The sequence below is a fragment of the Gorilla gorilla genome, chromosome 21 (assembly GCF_029281585.2).
Source record: "Gorilla gorilla gorilla isolate KB3781 chromosome 21, NHGRI_mGorGor1-v2.1_pri, whole genome shotgun sequence".
In the NCBI taxonomy this organism is placed as follows: domain Eukaryota; kingdom Metazoa; phylum Chordata; class Mammalia; order Primates; family Hominidae; genus Gorilla; species Gorilla gorilla.
The window spans coordinates 60,906,379-60,925,872 of NC_073245.2; the positions used below are offsets into that span (position 1 = coordinate 60,906,379).

At 53.5% G+C, this 19,494-nt stretch overlaps 1 protein-coding gene and 1 long non-coding RNA gene across 3 annotated transcripts in view; one reads left to right on the forward strand and one right to left on the reverse strand.

The window, feature by feature from the left end:
- The window catches only part of PREX1 (phosphatidylinositol-3,4,5-trisphosphate dependent Rac exchange factor 1), a 204,167-nt gene that overhangs the window by 27,144 nt on the left and 157,529 nt on the right, over window positions 1-19,494 (reverse strand). For both annotated transcript variants that reach the window (XM_031004787.3, XM_055373172.2), the window contains exons 15-22: window positions 14,457-14,529; window positions 8,388-8,530; window positions 6,611-6,703; window positions 5,515-5,663; window positions 3,764-3,849; window positions 1,835-1,971; window positions 1,265-1,385; window positions 76-263 (exon numbers count right to left, since the gene is read on the reverse strand). In XM_031004787.3, coding sequence (XP_030860647.2) covers window positions 76-263; window positions 1,265-1,385; window positions 1,835-1,971; window positions 3,764-3,849; window positions 5,515-5,663; window positions 6,611-6,703; window positions 8,388-8,530; window positions 14,457-14,529 — 990 coding nt within the window. The remainder of the gene's footprint in view (window positions 1-75; window positions 264-1,264; window positions 1,386-1,834; window positions 1,972-3,763; window positions 3,850-5,514; window positions 5,664-6,610; window positions 6,704-8,387; window positions 8,531-14,456; window positions 14,530-19,494) is intronic.
- Window positions 5,659-6,614, forward strand: LOC129529152 (uncharacterized). Its single transcript, XR_008674592.2, has 3 exons — window positions 5,659-5,804; window positions 5,978-6,061; window positions 6,364-6,614. It is a non-coding gene; the product is annotated as an uncharacterized lncRNA (long non-coding RNA).

Genomic DNA, 19,494 nt, shown 5'->3' on the forward strand with positions numbered 1-19,494 from the left:
TCTCCCAACCTTTGATAAGAGAAACTGGCTTCAATCCCCCAGGGTAGGGCAGGGCCAGGCAGTGCCCAAGGAGACCTTGGCGGTGAGGCCGAAGCAGCCGCGGGGCTCCACGATCTTCTCCAGCACATGGCACCTGACGCCTGCCGTGCTCACATACTCATACACCACGCCGTGTTCCAGGTGCACGTTGTCCACGGTCAGGGTGACCATGGGGCTGTCCTCACACAGGCTCAGCCGGGGACCCAGGGACAGCAGTGGGAAGGCTGGAAGCCAAAAGAGGTGACATCTGAGCAGAGATCAGAGGGAGGGAGGAAGGCGAGGCGAGGAGGATTCTGGAGGAAGCCTTCCAGGCAGTGGGAACAGCAAGTGCAAAGGCCCCAGGGCAGGAGTACATTCCGCCAGAGTAGAGAGGTGAGTGGGGAAGTGATGGAAGGTGTTGGAGAGCCAGTCTGGACAAGGTCACACAAGCCATCCAAGGCCTGGCCCTGAGGACAGAGGGAGCCATTGGAAGGTTCTCTTCTCATCTGGGGGAATAGCCCCTGGGAGGAGAGGAAGTCAGAACAGGGAGAGCCATGAGCAGGCTACTGCCACCGTCCTGGTAAGAAATGATAGTGGCTTGGACCAGGGAGCTGAAACGGGCAAGGAAACAGATTCTCCCCGAGAGCCCAAGGAGGACCACAGCCCTGTGGACACCATGATTTCAGCCCAGTGGGACTCGGACTTCTGACCTCCAAAATTTAAGTAGTAACTGTGTGTTGTTTAAGCTGCTGGGTTTGGGGCACTTTGCTATAGCAGCCATCAGAAACTGACATAACATCGCGGGCATCGCGGCCATGCGCAGTGGTGCACACCTGTAATCCCAGCACTCTGCGAGGCCGAGGCAAGAAGACTGCTTCAGCCCAGGAGTTAAGAGACCAGCCTGGGCAACATAGGGAGACCTCATCTCTGAAAAAAAACTCTAAAATTTAAAAAATTAGCCAGGTGTGCTGGTACACGCCTGTGATCCTAGCTACTCCGGAGGCTGAGGTGGATCACTTGAACCAGGGAGGTTGGGGCTGCAGTGAGCTGTGGTCACAACACTACACTCCAGCCTGGGTGACAGAGCCAGAACCTGTCTCCGAAAAGGAAAAAAAAAACAAATCTGCTGGCATGGAGGTGGACTGGCTGGGAGGAGGGGAGGGGAGGGGACAACAGGAGAGGACCCAGCCCTTCCGGAGTCTCAGTCCCTCTGGAAGCTCCTGTCATGCCATGCCCCGTCTATTACCTGAATCAGCCTGGTCTTCCTCCTGGGCCTGTTCGCCACTGGGGTCCTCAGTGGAGGCCTCCTGACTGGCTCGTGCTTCCTGGGCATCCTCATGGGTGTGGTAGATCCACTGGTACAGGCCCTGCCAGAAGCCAGAGTAAGGGGACAGCCATGGTGCCGGCAGGTAGGGAGGAGGGGACAGGGCCGAGGTGTGAACTGCCCCTGGGTTCCAGAGCTCTGGAAACTCACTGACCACCAGTCACACTCAGCCCTCACCGTGCACAGTCTATGCTCCATACAGAAGCCAGGGGATGTGAAAACGTGAGGCAGGGACATGGGTGCAGACACGTTGTCTCTCCTGTGTCCCCTGTGAAAACCGAGACCCCCGGGTATCATGGCTCAGCAACTCTGGTTTAAGGATGCAGCGGGAGCACAAAGCTCAGGCCCAGCTCCCTCTTGTTGGGTCAGCAGCTCCACCCTACTCACAACCAGTGGCACATGCAGGCTTTTCTCTAAAGAGAAGACAGCCCTCAGCCACCCGCCCCCACTCAGCAGGACTTCTTTGACGGCCCCAGTTTCCGGTAAACTTACCAGGGCCTCTTCGCACCGACTCCGGAATGCCTGGAAGTGCTCCAGGACCTCAGGGGCACCATCGTTCATCACGTTGCTGCCATTGACCTTCAGAATGCACTGACCAGCACAGAGCCCTGCAGCCATGGCCTCAGAGCCTAAGGGGAACAGGAGCACATGAGGCTGGATGCCAGGCAAGTACAAGCAGCCCGCTGAACACTGTCCCCCACCACCCACCACTGCAACCCCAGACACGCGCAAAGACTCCACCTCCACCCCTCCCACCCCAGAGCCGCCCTCTGACACTCCGGTGCAAAGAATGGATTGATGTTCCCATTTTGCAGAAGAAACTAAGGTTCAGAGAAGTAGTAGCTGGCCCAAGGTCACGCAGCAAGGCAAACGGGATCCGATTCAGGCCCGTTTCACTCTAGAACCTCGTCTCCTTTAAAGTCCTGCAGCCGCCTTGTGCTACTGGGCCCCATTTGGCAGAAAGCGTGACAGGCTCAGAGAGGCAAAGCCATGCTCTCTAGGCCGAATGGCCAGAAGCCAGGATTCAAACCAGGCCTATGAGACTCCAAGGGCAACGTTTTTCAGCTATTCCACAATCCTCAAACCGTAGGTCTTGAACCCAGGGTTTTTTTTGTAGTTCATGTGAAAGGTCTGGAAATGCAAACAAATGCCAAGCTTTGCCCAGACATGGGGCAATACCAGGCCTGAATGGTGTGGTGGTGCCAAGTACAGCCCCTGGGGACTTGCATGGCTTCAAACCCTGGCTCTGCCATAGACCGACCCTGGAACCTTCGGCAAGTCCCTTCACTCTCTGGAGGTTGGCTTCCTCATCTGTGAAATGGGAACGCTCATAATCCCTACCCTGAGGGTCCTGGGGAGATCCGATGAGCTAATACACGTGCAGCATTTAGCATCATGCCTGGCACTCAGTAAGTGCTCAAGAAATAGCAGCTGTTTTATTCTTTTTACCTTCTTCGCCTAGGAACACCTATTACTACCTATTATCAGTATCTCTGCAGATGTTCTGAGGCAGGATTTCTCACCAAGGCACTGCTGACATTTTGGGCCAGATAATTCTGTGTGGTTCTCTGGGGCTGTCCTGTGCACTGCGGCACGTTTAGCAGGATCCCTGGTCTACCCACTAACCGCCAGAAACACCCCCTCCCCAGTTATGACAAACAAAAATGTCTCCGGGCAGGGCCGATGTCCTCTGGAGAGGAGGCTAAGTTGCCCCAAGGTGAGAATCACTGCTTTAGGACAAAATGAAAACCTACTTTAAAATATTATCAAATTCTCAGTAACCTTCTGTCATGGTATGCATTTTCTTAATGAACACCTAGTAAACGCACAACTATGACCATACAAGTGAAAAATTAATGTTTAAACTTTAGAAAGGGGGGCACTTAGATGCAAAAAAAGTTTGGGGGCCCAGTATCATAGACCTACTTGGTTCCATCTCCAAGACATAGTGACACCTTTAATAGCACACAAGGAATAGGCAATGCAGAAAGCAGAGGTCTTGAACTGGTGGCCTTTCGGCTGGATCCGGCCATAGAAGTATTGCGGCAGAGCCCCCAAATTTGCATTGGTGGCTTCTCTTAGAAAATCAAGTCTGGTGAGAGTGGACCCACATTCCTGTCTGGCAATAAGGAGCTCCAGCTGAAGAGCCACTGCTCCTTCCAGAGTGAACATTTATTTTTTCACCTTGCCATAGTCCTCACCACTACCCACTGTCTTCCACTGGGATGGCTACCCACTTGTAGCCTGCCTGACCCCAACAGGCATTTGTGCTTGCAAGTCTTGGCATCAGGCAAAGAAAATAAGTGCTGATGGTACATTGTCTGGCAGAAGCCTAGAGTTCAGAAGGCTCTGAACTCCTGCCACACAGACAGACCCACCATCTTCTGCACCTTTCCCCTCTCTCCCAAGGCTCCCACTCACCTCTCCCCACAGCATAGACGTACGGTGGGGCAGCTCCACGAATCTGGAAGCACAGTGTGTCCAGCTGGTCGGGGATTTTGATGATCCTGCACCAGGTAGAAGAGGCAGGGAAAAAGGCCATGAGGAAAACCAGCATCACTCTCAATAACCCCGGGGCCAACCCGGAGACTTTCTGCCTTGGAAACACTGGGAAAATTCAGCCCAAAATAGTAGTAGCAACACCAGGCTTTCCAGCTCCCAAATACAGAGAGAAATGTCAATCAGGCAGAGCCCATGCCACCAGGATCTTTGATTAAGCACATCCCACTGGCCTGCCCTTGGAGCTTCTGTCCTCGCACAGAAATTCCAGACCATCCTCCCACACCTCCATCATTCTCCTGTCCTAAGACCCTTGGAGGTGAGACCAGCACTCCAACCAGTCAATAGTTTAACAATCGCAGGTGGGAGGGTGAGAAGTGATCTGCTGGTACATCTCGGTGCTGACCCTAGAAAAACACCCACACAAGTCCCCTAAGAAGGCAGGTCTGTGCCATTCTGTGGGTCGATCCCCAAAGCAGAGAGGCAGCACCTGCCAGGGAGGGCAATGGGTGTCACTGCTCCCGGAGTGTCAGTACCCTGCCCACATCCCCGTCTAAGGCAGGTCTCCAATCCTATGCTGCACAATTGTCCCTCCCATTCCCCCTTGCAGATAAAGCCGAGCTGGGAGCCTGCTCTCAAGCCAGGTGTTTCCACAGCTTTCAGCAGACACATTCCACCTTGGTGCTTTCTGCCACTTCCACATACCAACCCATCAATCAACCACAGTTTCCCTAAGTCAGCTCGCCTTTTTACTGAAATAATCATATTTAAAACTTTCCACCCCTCCTGTCAAGAGAAGATCTGTGTTAAATAAAAGGGAAAAGTGAAAAACCAGATGCATAATTTCTCAAAGAGAAAATGCTTTGCTTCCCGGTACCTACCCCTAGCATGGGTCTGCTCCTCCCACCCCTGCTCTCGCACTCTGCTGAGCCACCACCTCCTCAGCTCCCCCGAGAGCCACCTTTGCCCCTGACAATCTGAGCTCCACTTGCAGCCACCGGACTTCGATCAGAAGCTTCCAGTGGCTCCCCATGGGTCCTTGCCAGGGGCCTCCAGGGCCTGGACCCCGTTAACCCACAGATCTCACTACCCAGCCCTCCCTCTCACTCACTGCTCCAGCCCCATCAGCTTCCTTCTGCTCTTCCAATGCACCAGACACGGTCCCACTTCAGGGCCTCTGCCCTAGCTGCTTCCCCTGCCTGGAGCCCTCTTCCTCCAGAAATCCCCTTGACTCCCCCCTCATCTGCTTCGGGTCTTCACCCCGACTCACAGTGATGTCTCCCTGACGGCCATCCCTCTGCACACTCTGGCCCCTTTCCCGGGTTTATAGAAACTTATCTGTGCCACGCTCACCAGCACAGGCTCAGTGTCTTACTTCTGTATCTGCACATTGTCTGTCTCCTGCCTCCTCCCTCAACTAGATCTGAGATCTATGAATGGCAGGAACTGCATGCATCCCCACGTGGCTGGATTCCCAGGACCCAAACTGCCACCAAGCACAGAGTGGCACTCTGTAAACATCTGCCAAATGAATGAAGGTCCAGCTTGTGTTGTGTGCCTCCAACAATGGGTCCCAGCCACGGGGGACCAGGACAATTCATGCCGCCCCAGCCCTCAGCCACCACTCAGCCTGAGAGGCAGGGCTGCTGGACACCCCGCCCTGGGACACTCACTCTTTGGCCTTGGTGGCCACCAGGAGGCGCAGAGGGCGGCGGGAGCAGAAGGACTGGTTGAGGATGGACTCCACCTCCGAAAACGGCCGCAGGAACACCAGGTCCTCATTGATGGAGTAGATCTTCCTCCCCACCTGCAGGCCAGCCATCTGGGCAGGGACGGCAGAGGACAGACGTGCACACCGGTTACTAAGCTCCTTCCCTCCTCACCAAGGAAGCTCAAATGTGTTCAGCAGAAGGGTGCTGGCCCAAGGGATCCAGCAGGACTGGGTGACTGCGTGCTGTCTGTGGTAAGCAGTTGAGGGGCACAAGGGACCTGGTTCTGCTTCATGAGCCACAAAGGGAAGCTCATGGGAGGGCAGCTGGGAAAGGTATTCCTCCTGAGGGGAAACTCTGCTGAGGCCTGACCCTGTTGTGTGGGGACACAAGGGTCACACCGGGGTGGCCATCTTATGTCTGTTAGGGCCTGGCGAAAAAGGATGAAGACCTGCTGACCTGAACCAAGATTCACAACTGCCTCCTTCCAACCACTCACATCACTGGCAAGGTAAACCTAGCCGCTCCGGCCATGGGTATGTTGCTCCTTGCAGCCCAAAGCATTCCTAATTGCCACAGGGGCAAGCTGGGCTCCAGCCAGCACGGCAGGTGCATCTCCCCCACCCACCTGCACACGCCCCAGGCAAAGCCGGAAGGCCCCAGGGCTGAATCCTCGGCCAGCCACACCCTCACTCTCCTAACCTATTCTCCTGTAGGCTTTGCATCAGACAGCAATGAGCTTATCTTATTCAAGCCACTGTGACTGGTCGCAGAAAACTGAGACACCTGCTTTTTTCCTGTACCTCCCCACAGTGTCCAGCAGAGGGCAGTGGTGGAACACACCAGGAGCACAGCCCCAGGACTCTGCACTCACTCCCAGCTACTGCAGCCACTGCAGACAGTGGGTCCTGGACTCAGTTTCTCCACGTGAGCAATGAGAGAAGAGGAGTCAGCAATCATTCCAGAATCTCCTGGGCTGGGCTGCCTCAAGGAGGGTGAAGAGAGACACCCCGCTCTGCCACCTGCACACGGTCCCTGCCAGCTCCCCCAAGGGCCTCACCTCAGCCAGCGAGCCCCTCTGGACAGACTTCACCACCACAGCCTTGTTCTTCTCCTCGATGTCAAAGCCATAGTCCTCCTCCTGGGGCAGGATCTGGGGGCCCAGGGCAGAAGGAACCCGGTCAGGGAGCGAGGTGGGCCTACGGCCAGCCCCACCGCAGCCCCCACAGGACCATGACCTCGTCCCAGGTCTAGTAGGGAAGTGGCCAGATCCAGGTGGGCGAGACAGAGCAAAACGCAAACAGCACCTGGCAGAGCCAGTGCTCACTCTGTGCCTGCCACTGGCTTAACGAATCACACGGATCCAAAGGTGTCCAGCCACCAAGAACGTGGAGTCAGGGAGTTTAGGGAGGAGCGGTCCCACCCCAGGGCAGGATGGCAGGCATGCTAGAAACAGGTCTGGGGGTTCCCCAGTGCGGGGGATACAGGGAAAGGCACTCATTCAGTCAACAGACATTGATTGAGATGCTGCCCATCACACCGGCCAGGCAGTTCTCATGGGTGCTGGAGACACCATCTAGAACAAGACAAACAAGCCCAGCCCTGCTTAGTGCGGGAGGCCAACTATAAACGAATAAACAAAAGAAATACAGGATGTGATGCAGGGAGTGTACATAGTTGGAATTAAAGCACTTAATGGGATAGGGCACGGCAAGGGGGCAGAGAAGGTGCTATCGGAGCTGAGGCCTGAACAAAATGAAAAACAAAACTTCATAAAGAGTGGAGGAACATGCTCCAGGCAGCAGGCACAGCACGTACAAAGGTCCTGAGGGAGGCCCCAAGGCACTGGAGGATAAGAAAAGAGATCAGGAGGTCAGGCGCAATGGCTCACGCTTGTAATCCCAGCACTTTGGGAGGCCGAGACGGGTTGATTGCTTGATCCCAGGAGTTCAAGACCAGCCTGGGCAACATAGCAAAACCCCGTCTTTATAAAAAATACAAAAATTAGCTGGGTGTGGTGGCACAGGTCTGTTGTCCTAGCCACTGGGGAGGCAGAGGAGAGGAGAGAGGAGAGAGGGGAGGGAAGAAAGGGGAAGGGAGGGGAGAGAGGGGAATGGAGGGCAGGGGAGGGAAGAAAGAAAGGGGAGGAGAGAAAGAAAAGGAAGGAAGGAAGGACGGGCACGAGAGAGAGAGAGAGAGAGAGAAAGAAGAAAAGAAAACAAGAAAAGAGAAAAGAAAGAAGAGAGGAAGGAAGGAGGAAGGGAGGGAAAGAGGAAAGAGGGAAGGGGAGGGGAGGGGAGTGAGAGGTTTAATTTTATCCTAAGTGTGACGGGAAGCATTGGGGGACTTTACAGTGAGAGGAATGAAATCAGAGGGAACAGCAGTCCCTGCAGTACTATGAGAGAGAAGTTAATGGAGCCGTCTTCATATGAGTCAGGCTTCAGCTCCAACCCTGGCAGTGACCAGACACCTAACCTCTGAGCCTCTGTCTTGACTGCCTGCTGCAGGCCACGCGTTAAGATGGGGGCTGCTGTGGGGTATGCAGGATGAGTTGCTTCAGGAGGCCAACCTCTCTATACAGTGTACGGGGAGGGGACAGGAGAGGCAAGGGAACAGAAAGGGAGACCTGCAAGCCCAATCTCTTTTGTTAGGAGGGTAGTCTCAGCCAGTGATGCAGCCTGGCCTCTTGGCAGAGTTGCCCCCTACCACCTAGAATCCACCTATTCTGGTACTCCAAGCTAAGCCCCCTTCTCTGTGCATAGCCAGAAGGTCGCCCAGCTCCCATGCCTGCAGGGGGCTCTGGCAAGGAAGGGACAGCTGCTCAGCTGTGCTCCTACCAGCAGGCGCTTGGCCAGAATGTTCTCCACCAGCTTGAAGTCGTTGCGAAGCTGTTTGTTCTTGCTGCTGGTCCCCTCCATCTCCTCGTCAGCATGAAAGCGGAAGTACTGGGACTCATCCCTGAACTCGCTCTTCTCCAGCACTGCAGATCCACAGATGTGCACTCAGTGGTCAGATTCACATGGGAAAGTTTCAGCCATGTTTGCCAACTGGCAGGCAGAGGCTGGAACTAGGCCATGGACACGTTTGGTTTGGCAAACACTATTCTATTAAAGTGGAATCATATGCCAACACTAACATATTAGGATATTTCACAAAGCGATCTGGCTTTCTGACTTCTCTTGAAAAGTCTGAACTTGCCTCACCTGCTATAAAAAGACATTAATATTTTACAAAGCCATAGTAACACACAGTGTGGAAATGCAGTAGAAACAGATCAATAACCAGCAGAAGGGAATAGAAGTCACATAAGAGGACTAAGTGTTTGCAGGAACTTAGTCTATGATGATGATATATGATCATAGAGTATTCTGCAGATGGTGCATGGAAAACTGACTTGCCCAGGGGGGAAAAAAATTGAATCCCTACCTCACACCATATGCAACAATAAACTAATGGATTAAAGACCTACGTATGAACAGTAAAACCAAAGCTAACAAAACTAAATATAGGATGACATCTTTGTCCTAGAGAAGAAAAGGAGTCTGTGTATAAGACCCTCTTGTACTAGACTAAAATTAAGGACCTCCATTCGATAACAACTCCATAGGTAGATGGCAGATGTGAAGGTAACTATAGTGTCCAAAACCAACAGGAATAAATACCTAGAATATAAAAACCTCTAACAAATCAACTAGAAAAAGCTCAGAAGCTCACAGATAAATGGGCGAAGGATATGAACAGTCAATTAACATAAGCAAACTCCAATGAGCAGTAATTTGTGAAAAGGCACTCAGACCTCTCAGAAGGAAATGATGCTGAGACACTTTAGACCAAAAGTTGGCAAACTCAGTCCCCGCAGGCTAAATCTGCTCCACTACCTGACCTTATGAATAAAGTTTTATTGGCACACAGCTACAGCCATTTGTATTTGTACTTGTATTATCTGTGGCTGCTTTTGAGCCACAAGGACAAAGTTGGATACTGTGACAAGCTGTACGGCCCACAAAGCCTAAATTGTTACTAAGTGGCCCTTTACATAAAAAAGTATACTGACGCCGGTCAGAGGCGGTGGCTCCGCCTGTAATCCCAGCACTTTGAGAGGTCGAGGCAGGCAGATTACCCAAGGTCGGGAGTCCCAGACCAGCCTGAGACAACATGGAGAAACCCTGTCTCCACTAAAAATACAAAATTAGCTGGGCATGGTGGCGCATGCCTATAATCCCAGCTACTCGCAAGGCTGAGGCAGGAGAACTGCTTGAACCCGGGAGGTGGAGGTTGCAGTGAGCTGAGATCACGCCATTGCACTCCAGCATGGGCAACAAGAGCGAAACTCCACCTCAAAAAAAAAAAAAAAAAAATATATATATATATATATAATATAGTATGTATATAACATATATAATATATATAATGTGTGTGTGCGTGTGTATATATATATATACACACACACACACTGACCCCTTTCTAGGACAAGCCAGGAAAATGAATAAAAATAACCAGTATCAACCAATTGGTGATCTGATCCCTGTAACTTACAACTTAACTGGGCACCTCCCAGTGCCAGGCACACTGGGGAGGCATGCTAAGTTCATCTGCTCCTTGGATAAGGATTTGCTGTCCCCCTTTCATAGACAGGGAGACTAAGACTCAGGCCCCTAGGTCACACAGCCAGCAGGCAGCAGGCAGCAGAAGGGCCCTCATTGAGCCTCCTTCCTCTCCTCCTCCTCTCCCCACACTGTCCAGGCAGGCCTGTTAAATGAGGCAGGGCTGAGTATAAACAGTGGACAAAGGTGGAAATCAAGGCTCGGAGAGGTAAAGGCAGCTGTCGGAGGCCAGTGGGTGCCTGAAACAAGGGAAACCAGCTGCCTTAGCCACAAGACATCCCCCTTGTCCCTGAAGACAGAGGCTTTTTCTGGATGTGGTGACTCAGTGGAAAGCAGCCGGGGGCATTTCTTTCTTTCTCCTTAGTCTTCCAGGACATTTCACCTGGAACTCTACCTGTTTGTGAGCCCCTTTCTCAGGCCACCCCTGTTACCTTTTTGAGAAAACAGACACACAAATTGCCACTTTCCCCAGAGCTGGGGAGCCAGGCCCCAGGGGGCCGCTGGCTTCGACTCCACTATAAACATTAAGTTAGAAGATTCCAGGAGTGGGAGGAAGAATTGCAATGTTGCATATTGGCCAAAATACTTGTGGAAAACAACGTGGAATCCCTCAAGTCCACGAGCTCAGCCAAGCGAGCTACCGACCTCAATACCTTTCCCTCGAGGCTGCTGGTCTGGCTTTATAGGATAATCTCAGATCTGGGTTCAAATCCCTGCTCAGCCCCTTCCTGACTTCATGCCCTTTAGCCTCTCTGAGCCTCAGTTTCCTCATCTACAAGAATAACAACAGGACCAACATGCTGGGGTGGCTGTGGGGATTAAATGGCAAGCCTCAGTTTCCCCACATGTGCCTAAAGCAAGAGGGCCGGACCCCAGGTCAGCCCTAAGGTGGGAATACCTTAGTGTCTGCAGGCTCAGTTCGGCCCCAGTTCGAGGCGCCTCAAAAGGTGCCACAGAGGCCCCTCCCGATCGCCCATCCTGCACCTCACCCTGTATTTTGCTGCAGCCACAACCCTGGAATTGGCCCTTTCCTATTTTAGCCTATTTTTGAGTTCGTGGCAGGGAACAGAGGAGCAGGGTCATGCCCTGCAATTTCTCTCCCTGAGAGCCCTTGAGGACATCAGGATTGCCTGGGAGTCACCGCCCTGCAAAATGTCCACAGCCAGCAGCCTTCCCGGAATAGCAGCTGGGGAGGACCCCTAATTACCTCACCCACAAATGAGAGGTTGTGCCCAGCTGACTGGCGGGAGGCTCAGGGCTGTCAGAGGGCCCCGAGGCAAACAGAGCAGCTTCTGGGAATGAAGGAGTTTGGTGAGATGAGGTAGACACGTGAAAATGCCCTCAGCTGTCCAGACTGGCCCTTACCTGCCCACCTCAGCTGGGGAAACTGGAAGCTAAAAAGTGAGTCCTATTCCCACAGAACTCTGGGCATGCTGAGCGCACAGGAGGGGAATGCAAGGCCTCCAATGGAAAACTGGAGAAACTGAGGACCAGAGAGGCGTATGGGCCTATTGGGAGTCAGCTGAGTCAGGGACCTGCTGGCCACAAGGCAGGGGATAGGTCCAAAGGCCTCTCAGGTCTCCAGCACGTGGCTCACTCTGCCAAGGGAACCGCAAATCCAGCAGGCCGACCAGGGCTCAACAAACTATGGCCCGGCTGGGTGTGGTGGTGCATGCCTGTAATCCTAGCTACTCAGGAGGCTGAGGCAGGAGAATCACTTGAACCTGGGAGGTGGAGGTTGTGGTGAGCCGAGATCACACCATTGCACTCCAGCCTGGGTGACAAGAGTGAGACTTCATCTCAAAAAACAAACTATGGCTCACCACCTGCTTTTCTAAATAAAGTTTTATTGGCACACAACCATGCCCATTTGTTTACATACTCTCTGTAGCTGCTTTTGTGCTACAAAGGCAGAGTTAAGAGTTAAGCAGCTGTTACGGAGTTTGCAGATCTCTGAGTTAGAACTAAAAAAGCCAATATCAGAAAGGAGAAACAGCCAAAAGGCCTTCCTGTGGCTCAGGGTTTTCTGAATCTGACCACTTCTAACCCCTTGCAACCACCAGGTCCCAGCCATATCCTCCTTCCCCTGGACTATCATGACCACCTCCTCGCTGGCATCCCTGTTTCCTTCCCCTGCACACACCACATGCACATGTGTGCACGCACATACAAGTGTGCATGCACACACACACACACACGCGCGCGACTGTTATCTGTCCTGGTCATCACTCTGATCCCAGAACCTGGCACGGTGCCTGGAACACCAAAGACACCACACGCGATGTCAGAATGAACAAAGACACAAAGGAGTGATGGGATCTGCCTAACAGGGAGAGAACAGGCCCTTAAAAAAAAGAGAATCTGGTTGGGCGCGGTGGCTCACGCCTGTAATCCCAGCACTTCGGGAAGCCAAGGCGGGCAGATCACGAGGTCAGGAGATCAAGACCATCCTGGCTAACACGGTGAAATGCCATCTCTACTAAAAAATACAAAAAATTAGCCGGGTGTGGTGGCGGGTGCCTGCGGTCCCAGCTACTCGGGAGGCTGAGGCAGGAGAATGGCGTGAACCCAGGAGGTGGAGCTTGCAGTGAGCCGAGATCCTGCCACTGCACTCCAGCCTGGGCGACAGAGCAAGACTCCGTCTAAAAAACAAAAAAAGAGAGAATCCGAGCTAGGAGCAGAGTGATGATGGGGAGGAGCTATTTTAGCTGGGGTTGTGGGGAGGCCCTCACTGGGGAGGGGTCAACTGAGCAGAAACACTGAGTTACCTGCAGGGATGAGGCAGGCAGGGCACCCTGGCAAGGGAAACTGCAAGTGCAAAGGCTCTGAGGAATGTTCTAGAAACAGGAAAATGGCACCTTGGCGGGGGTTAAAGATTTACCTGTCCTGCTGAAAGGACAGGAGACTCAGGGATCCCCCAGGGCCTTCAAGGCGAGAGGCTACATAGCACAGCAGTTGAGTGTGCAGCCTCTAAACCCGCACGACCTGGGTTCTAATCCCAGCTCCAGACGGCCTGAATTCCAATCCCAGCTCCAGACGGCCTGAATTCCAATCCCAGCTCCAGACGGCCTGAATTCTAATCCCGACTCCAGACAGCCTGAATTCTAATCCCACCCCAGGTGGCCTGAATTCCAATCCCAGCTCCAGACAGCCTGAATTCTAATCCCGACTCCAGACAGCCTGAATTCTAATCCCACCCCAGGCAGCCTGAATTCTAATCCCGGCTCCAGAGGGCCTGAATTCTAATCCCGGCTCCAGACGGCCTGAATTCTAATCCCGGCTCCAGACGGCCTGAATTCTAATCCCGGCTCCAGACGGCCTGAATTCTAATCCCGGCTCCAGGCGGCCTGAATTCTAATCCCGGCTCCAGGCGGCCTGAATTCTAATCCCGGCTCCAGGCGGCCTGAATTCTAATCCCGGCTCCAGGCGGCCTGAATTCTAATCCCGGCTCCAGGCGGCCTGAATTCTAATCCCGGCTCCAGGCGGCCTGAATTCTAATCCCGGCTCCAGACTGCCTGATTTCTAATCCTGGCTCCAGATGGCCTGCGTTCTAATCCCAACTTCTACTTGCCATGTAACCTTGAGAAAGTTTCTCAACTATCTGAGCTTCTATACCCTCATCTATAAAATGGGGCTGATGTTAATACCCACATCAAAGGGCTGCTGTATTAAACTAATAAATATATGTGAAGTGTCTAGAAAGAGCCCAGGCACACAGAACACTAACTTTTGTTGTAATTTAAACCGGTGTCCATGGAGCCACTTCGTCCTCCTTCTTGCTATCTTCCTGCCTCAGGAACATCTCAGAACTCACCCCCCAATACCTGCCTCTCTCCCAGTGGAAAGAAAAGTCACTTATCTGAGGGAGGAGGCCGGGGAAAGAGGCAGACATCCCAGGAAGGGCTTCCTGCCTCTCACATTCACAACCCACCTGCCCACTGTCCCACAGGGCACAGCTCCTCCTTCCCCACGGAGGCCTTCGGGCCAGGCCTGCCTCATCTGGCCTCGCTGCCTACCCTGGAAGGCCGCATCCCCCCCAGGAAGAAGGGCACAGGAAACCCATGGGTTGGACTTCAAATCTAGCCCATGTCCTTCCAGCCATTTTGGTCCCCAGTGGACACCAGAAGCCATTTCTCGATCGGTTCAGAACGGGAAGGGGAGGGAGGTGGGATTCGTGAGCCACCCCAAACCCCCAGGGGTCTAGAGAGCCACAGACCTGGCTTCAGTCCTCCCATACTCCCCCAAACCATCAGCTCCAGGGAGCAAGGTCCCGGGGGCTGGGCTGCAGGTGGGGGTGGTTACCGTGGTGCATGAAGCCATTGTTGCACAGACCCACGCCGAGCGCCACTGCCTCCTCCCGAGTCTGGCAGTCTCCCTGGAATGGAACAAGAAGGGGAGGGTGTTAGGTGGCAGCATCCGAGAGGCCATGCATGGCCAGCGAGAAGCCCACAACCACCCAAGAAGGTAGGCTCCACGAGGACCAGGGGTTGTCTGTTTTGTTTACTGCAGTAACCCCAAAACGGGTTTGTGATTATTATTTATTATTATTATTATTATTATTATTTTTTTGAGACAGAGTCTCACTCTATCGCCCAGGCTGGAGTGCAGTGGCATGATCTTGGCTCACTGCAAGCTCCACCTCCTGGGTTCAAGCCATTCTCCTGCCTCAGCCTCCCGAGTAGCTGGGACTACAGGCGCCTGCCACCACGCCCGGCTAATTTTTTGTATTTTTAGTAGAGACGGGGTTTCACTGTGTTAGCCAGGATGGTCTCAATCTCCTGACCTCGTGATCCATCCGTCTTGGCCTCCCAAAGTGCTGGAATTACAGGCGTGAGCCACCACGCCTGGCCCCATTTGTGATTATTATTAATAAACTCCAAACAAGACTATTTTAGTGTACTGTGATCAATACCGCAAAGAAAAAATGGAGATTTTAAGTGGCAGACAATGTTGGTCGCCTAGCAACACCTTTCCCATTCCTCCCTGGTCAAGAAGCCCTCATCCATCTCCAGCCTCCCTTGCAGCTACAGGTGGCCAATGAGCTATAAGCAGAAATCACTGGTGGGATGCTCTGGCAAAACCCCTTGTCCCTGGCCCTTTCTTTCTCTTCCTCCTGCCTGGAACAAAGATGTGATGGCTGGAACTCTTGCAGTCACTTTAGACTACAAGGTGCCCTCATGGCTGGAAACACACTAAGGAAGACAGAGCAGAAAGACACAGAGAGTGTGGTCCCCAAAGATATCAGGAGACACTATAGCAGCTCTGAACCACCCACCTCTGGACTTCTCTCATGCTACAGAAACACAAACCCTAATTTGGCTCAGCTTCCATAATTGTGTCTCTAATACTAGAAATCAAGTTCAATTGCTAACTGACCACGCACCAGCTAATAAGATGACTGGGGAAGCCTACCAGGGGCTTCTGAAAAACACCTTCCCTCCCCAGGTAAAAGGGAAAAGCAGCACCACTCCTCCCTGCCTGGGATAAAGTCATGTGAGGAAGTGATGCTCAGGATGGTGGGGTGAAGAATGGAAGATTCTTCTGTCTGCTACTGAGCCCACAAACCAGCCCTGGAACCACCTAGCTCCATGCTTCTTGATAGATGGCATCTCTGTAAGCCACTGTTCAGTTGGGTTTGTTATCCTGGCAAATGAAAATATTCCAAACTGATACAATTTGAACCAAGGCAATCTGACTCATCTCAGGACTTCCCCAAGGAAGTGACATCCAACCCGAAACGTGAAGAATGAACAGGCACGGCCCGTGTGCTGGACCCTGTGGGTTTGGCCTTTGGGGCCAACTCTCCCAGTTGGGATGTCATCTTGGTGGGGCAGTTGATCAAGGTTTGCAGCCCTCCTAGGCCAGGCTGAGGCCAAAGGGATGCTCCCTGCCCCAAGAACATGACACTTGAGTGGAGGACCCCAAGGACAAGGAAAAGCAGCGCTGATTGTCCCCCACAGCGGTGTGCTGGACAGAGCCTCCACGTGCTAGCTTCTCAGCATTTCCCGGTGCCAGTTCTTCCTAAGGCCTCCTAGGCCTGCCCTGACTTTCTGAGTGCCCCACCTCCCTTCAATGAGTCATCCTTTTTTATTCCCCCTTCAATTAGCCAGGGCCTGTTTCTGTTGCTTGCAACCCAAAGACACTCAATACGTCCAGGCCAAGTGTGTGACGTGTGTGTGTGTGTGTGTGTGTGTGTGTGTGTGTGTGTGTGTGTGTGTGTGCGTGCATGCACATGTGCAGGTGGGAGGGACTGTCAAGCAGAGGAAACAGCAGGGGCAAAGCTCTGGAGATGGGCAGAAGCTTGGAGCGCAGAGGAACCAGAAGGCAGCACGGCTGGCCAGGGGAGGACAAGCTGAGTCAGGCCCGTGGGGGCCAGGAGCCGGCACTGCTGTGTCCCCGCTCAATCCTAAGTGCTGGGAACGGGGCTGACCTAGAGTCCCTGCTCAATAGCTGTCTGCTGATTTAATAAAGGAGTGGTCAGCAGGGGCCAGATTGTGTAGGAGCTTGCAGCCAGGTCAATGAGCTTGAACTCCAAAGAGACAGCCACAGGCACCACCTCGTCTTACTGAAATGCCTCCCAGAATGAGGAGCCCTGAGAGGCCCCACCTGTCCCCTCCCGTCCACAGCCAGAGGGGATTTTCCAACCAGAGGAGACAGGGGTGCTATTCAGAGGCAGCAGGACTCAGCCCTGGGCAGAAGGCCTGAGGCAGAGCCTCTGGCCTTGGCATTTCACCACACTGCCTGCCCTGGCTGACTCCATAAAGACACATTTCTCCCACAGGACCCCAAGCCAGTAGCTGGAGGGCCTGCGGGTTGGGAACCCTGCCAGGGGAGGTGGCTATGAGAGGCCATATCCAGAGCAGCCGCCCCCACGCCGTGAGGGGCCAGCAGTGGGGAGGCCAGCAGGGCCCAATGGCGGCAGGCCCTAGCTCTGCAGATGGGAGGCCCGGCAGGCAGCTGGAGCCACCTGGCCTTCTGAGGCGCTCACAGTCCCAGCCTCCCCACAGGGTCTTGGAGCTCCTAAAGCTAGGCTAGCAGGGACTCTCAGGTCAACAGTGATACAGAAGGCCCAGATGTGCCACCTGAACAGGAAGCCCTGCCACCTCCCTGCAGCCCTCTGGGAAGGATGCAATTTCTCCTCTCCCAGAGGAAGCCGCCGCACACGAGACCCCTGCAACCTCCCCCGCCATGCTTCCCTGCCTTGACCCCCCCACCCGCCTGCCCACCCCCAGGTGCCCTCTGCACACCTCAAGACCTTTGCACTCGTCCTTTCCTGCACACCTGGAATGCCCTGACCCGGCTTTGCAGGTCTCAGGGCCATACCACCTCCTCAGAGAGTCCCATCCTTAACTACCTGAAAGTAGCCCCCCAAACATTCCTCCACCCGTCCTCTCAATAAACACTCACCAGTCACACACACTCAGTACCCTGCAAGGCATCTGTGCCACCCTGTCCCAGTCTGAAATTAACTCACCCATGTATACATTTTGCTTAAGGTCTGTTGCCCACCGGGTGTAAGCTCCATGCGGGCAGGGACACTGCCTGCCATGTTCACCTCATCATCCCACATCAAAATTCAAAGTCTCCTACTTGGTGGGGCACAAAAAGTGGAAGGAAGGGAACAAAAGGAATGTGATGGGGGAGGGGAGGAGGGACAGAAAGAAGGGAGAAGAGAGGACCCAGTTTGGAAACTGATTCTGAACTCACCTCCCTGTCTCGGTCTCTGTCTATAGTGGTGGGGAGAGTGTCTCCATCCCACCAAGATCTCATGAGGATTGAATGAGACACTCTGTGCAAGACCCTCGGCCCAAAGCCTGGCACACAGGCAGCATTTGATAAATGTCAGCTGTTCCTGATTAGTTATTTTTTCACTGGAGAGAACCACTGAGGAATGAAGATGGAGGAGGCAAAGTGGGGTGGAGAGACGGAGTAATGGGGGAAAGAGGTGTGAGTCACACAGGACCCCAGACAGCCTCTTTACCCATGAATTCCGAGACCCCATAAAGATGCCCAAGGATGCCTCTCACCGACCCACCATGTACAAGGAGCTGCAGGATTTCACTCAGACTGTATGGTTGACCTGGAGACAATCACTCTTATTAACCCCACTCGACAGAGGAGGAAACAGAGGCACAGACAGACTTGGCAGTTGTTCAAGCTTACACAGTAACAATGGAGACTGCTCAGAGCTGGACACCCCCACCACCACGCCATGGAGAGGGGAAGTGAGGCTGAGAGGGGAGGTTAGTTGCCTAGGCTTGCAGCCAAGTTTCCTGTTCCCATTTCTCCTGCATCTCTTCTCCCAGTAGTACCTCAAGCTGCCAGCCTGACCCCCGCCTCTCCTACCCTGACCCCTCTCTGCCCCTGCCCCTGCCCCTGCTGAGAACCCTGCTACCATCAGTACCTGCCATCTGCCTGGTCGTGGGAGCCCACATGGCGGGCATTCCAGGTGCATTTCTGCAGAGCCAGCATGGGAGCATGCAGATCTGTGCCCGCCCCACACCTGGCTCCTTGGCCTGGCCTCTGCTCTCTCCCGCTCAGCCTGCTGACCCCCTGCCCTGCATGTGACAGTCGCAGCCTGGGGCATCCTGGAGCCCAAGTGACACAGACCCAGAAATCACCCAGTGGAGAGGTGAAGAGAGCAAACTCCAGAGCTGGCTTCCCCCGATTCAAACCCCACTCTGCCCTGGCCACGTCCTTGGGCAATCCCTTAGCCTCTCTGAGCTTCCTTTCCTCATCCATATTTTTATTTCATTCTCAGATCTGCCCTTGATTCTCCTAGGTCTCTGACACCCCTGAGAGGTGGTCTCTGCTCAGACTCAATCAGCGATCATTAATACCAAGCGTTATGATTGTTATTGACTGTGAAGGCATCAGGACAACCCCTGCCACACACAAACACACAGAGGATCCTGGTGGCTGTGTGCCCTGCGGCAAGTTATATAACCCAAGCCTCAGTTTCTTCATCAGTAAAATGGGAACAACTGCATTTGTCTCAAGTTGTTCTGAGGATTAAATAAGATAATGCACCAAGCCGTTCCGGAGCTGATAGAGAGTGCAAGTTGTCTCTCCAAGGGCCAATGCCCACCTCATCCTCAGAGTTTAAAGAACTCTGATTGTCTGAATAGTGCCTAGCAAGCCCCCTCCCGAAGTCACAAGAAATGAACCCCGAGGAATTCTAAGCCACTATCAGCAATCCCGGTTCTCTTCCCCAGGGGCTGGTTTAGGGGTGTATGTCAGACCCATCCAGCCAATGAGACCTAAGGAAAAGACCATGCAGGGGAAGGGAGGACTGTAGGAAGTCTCCTCCCCTAATACACAGAAAGAAAAAATGTTCTCC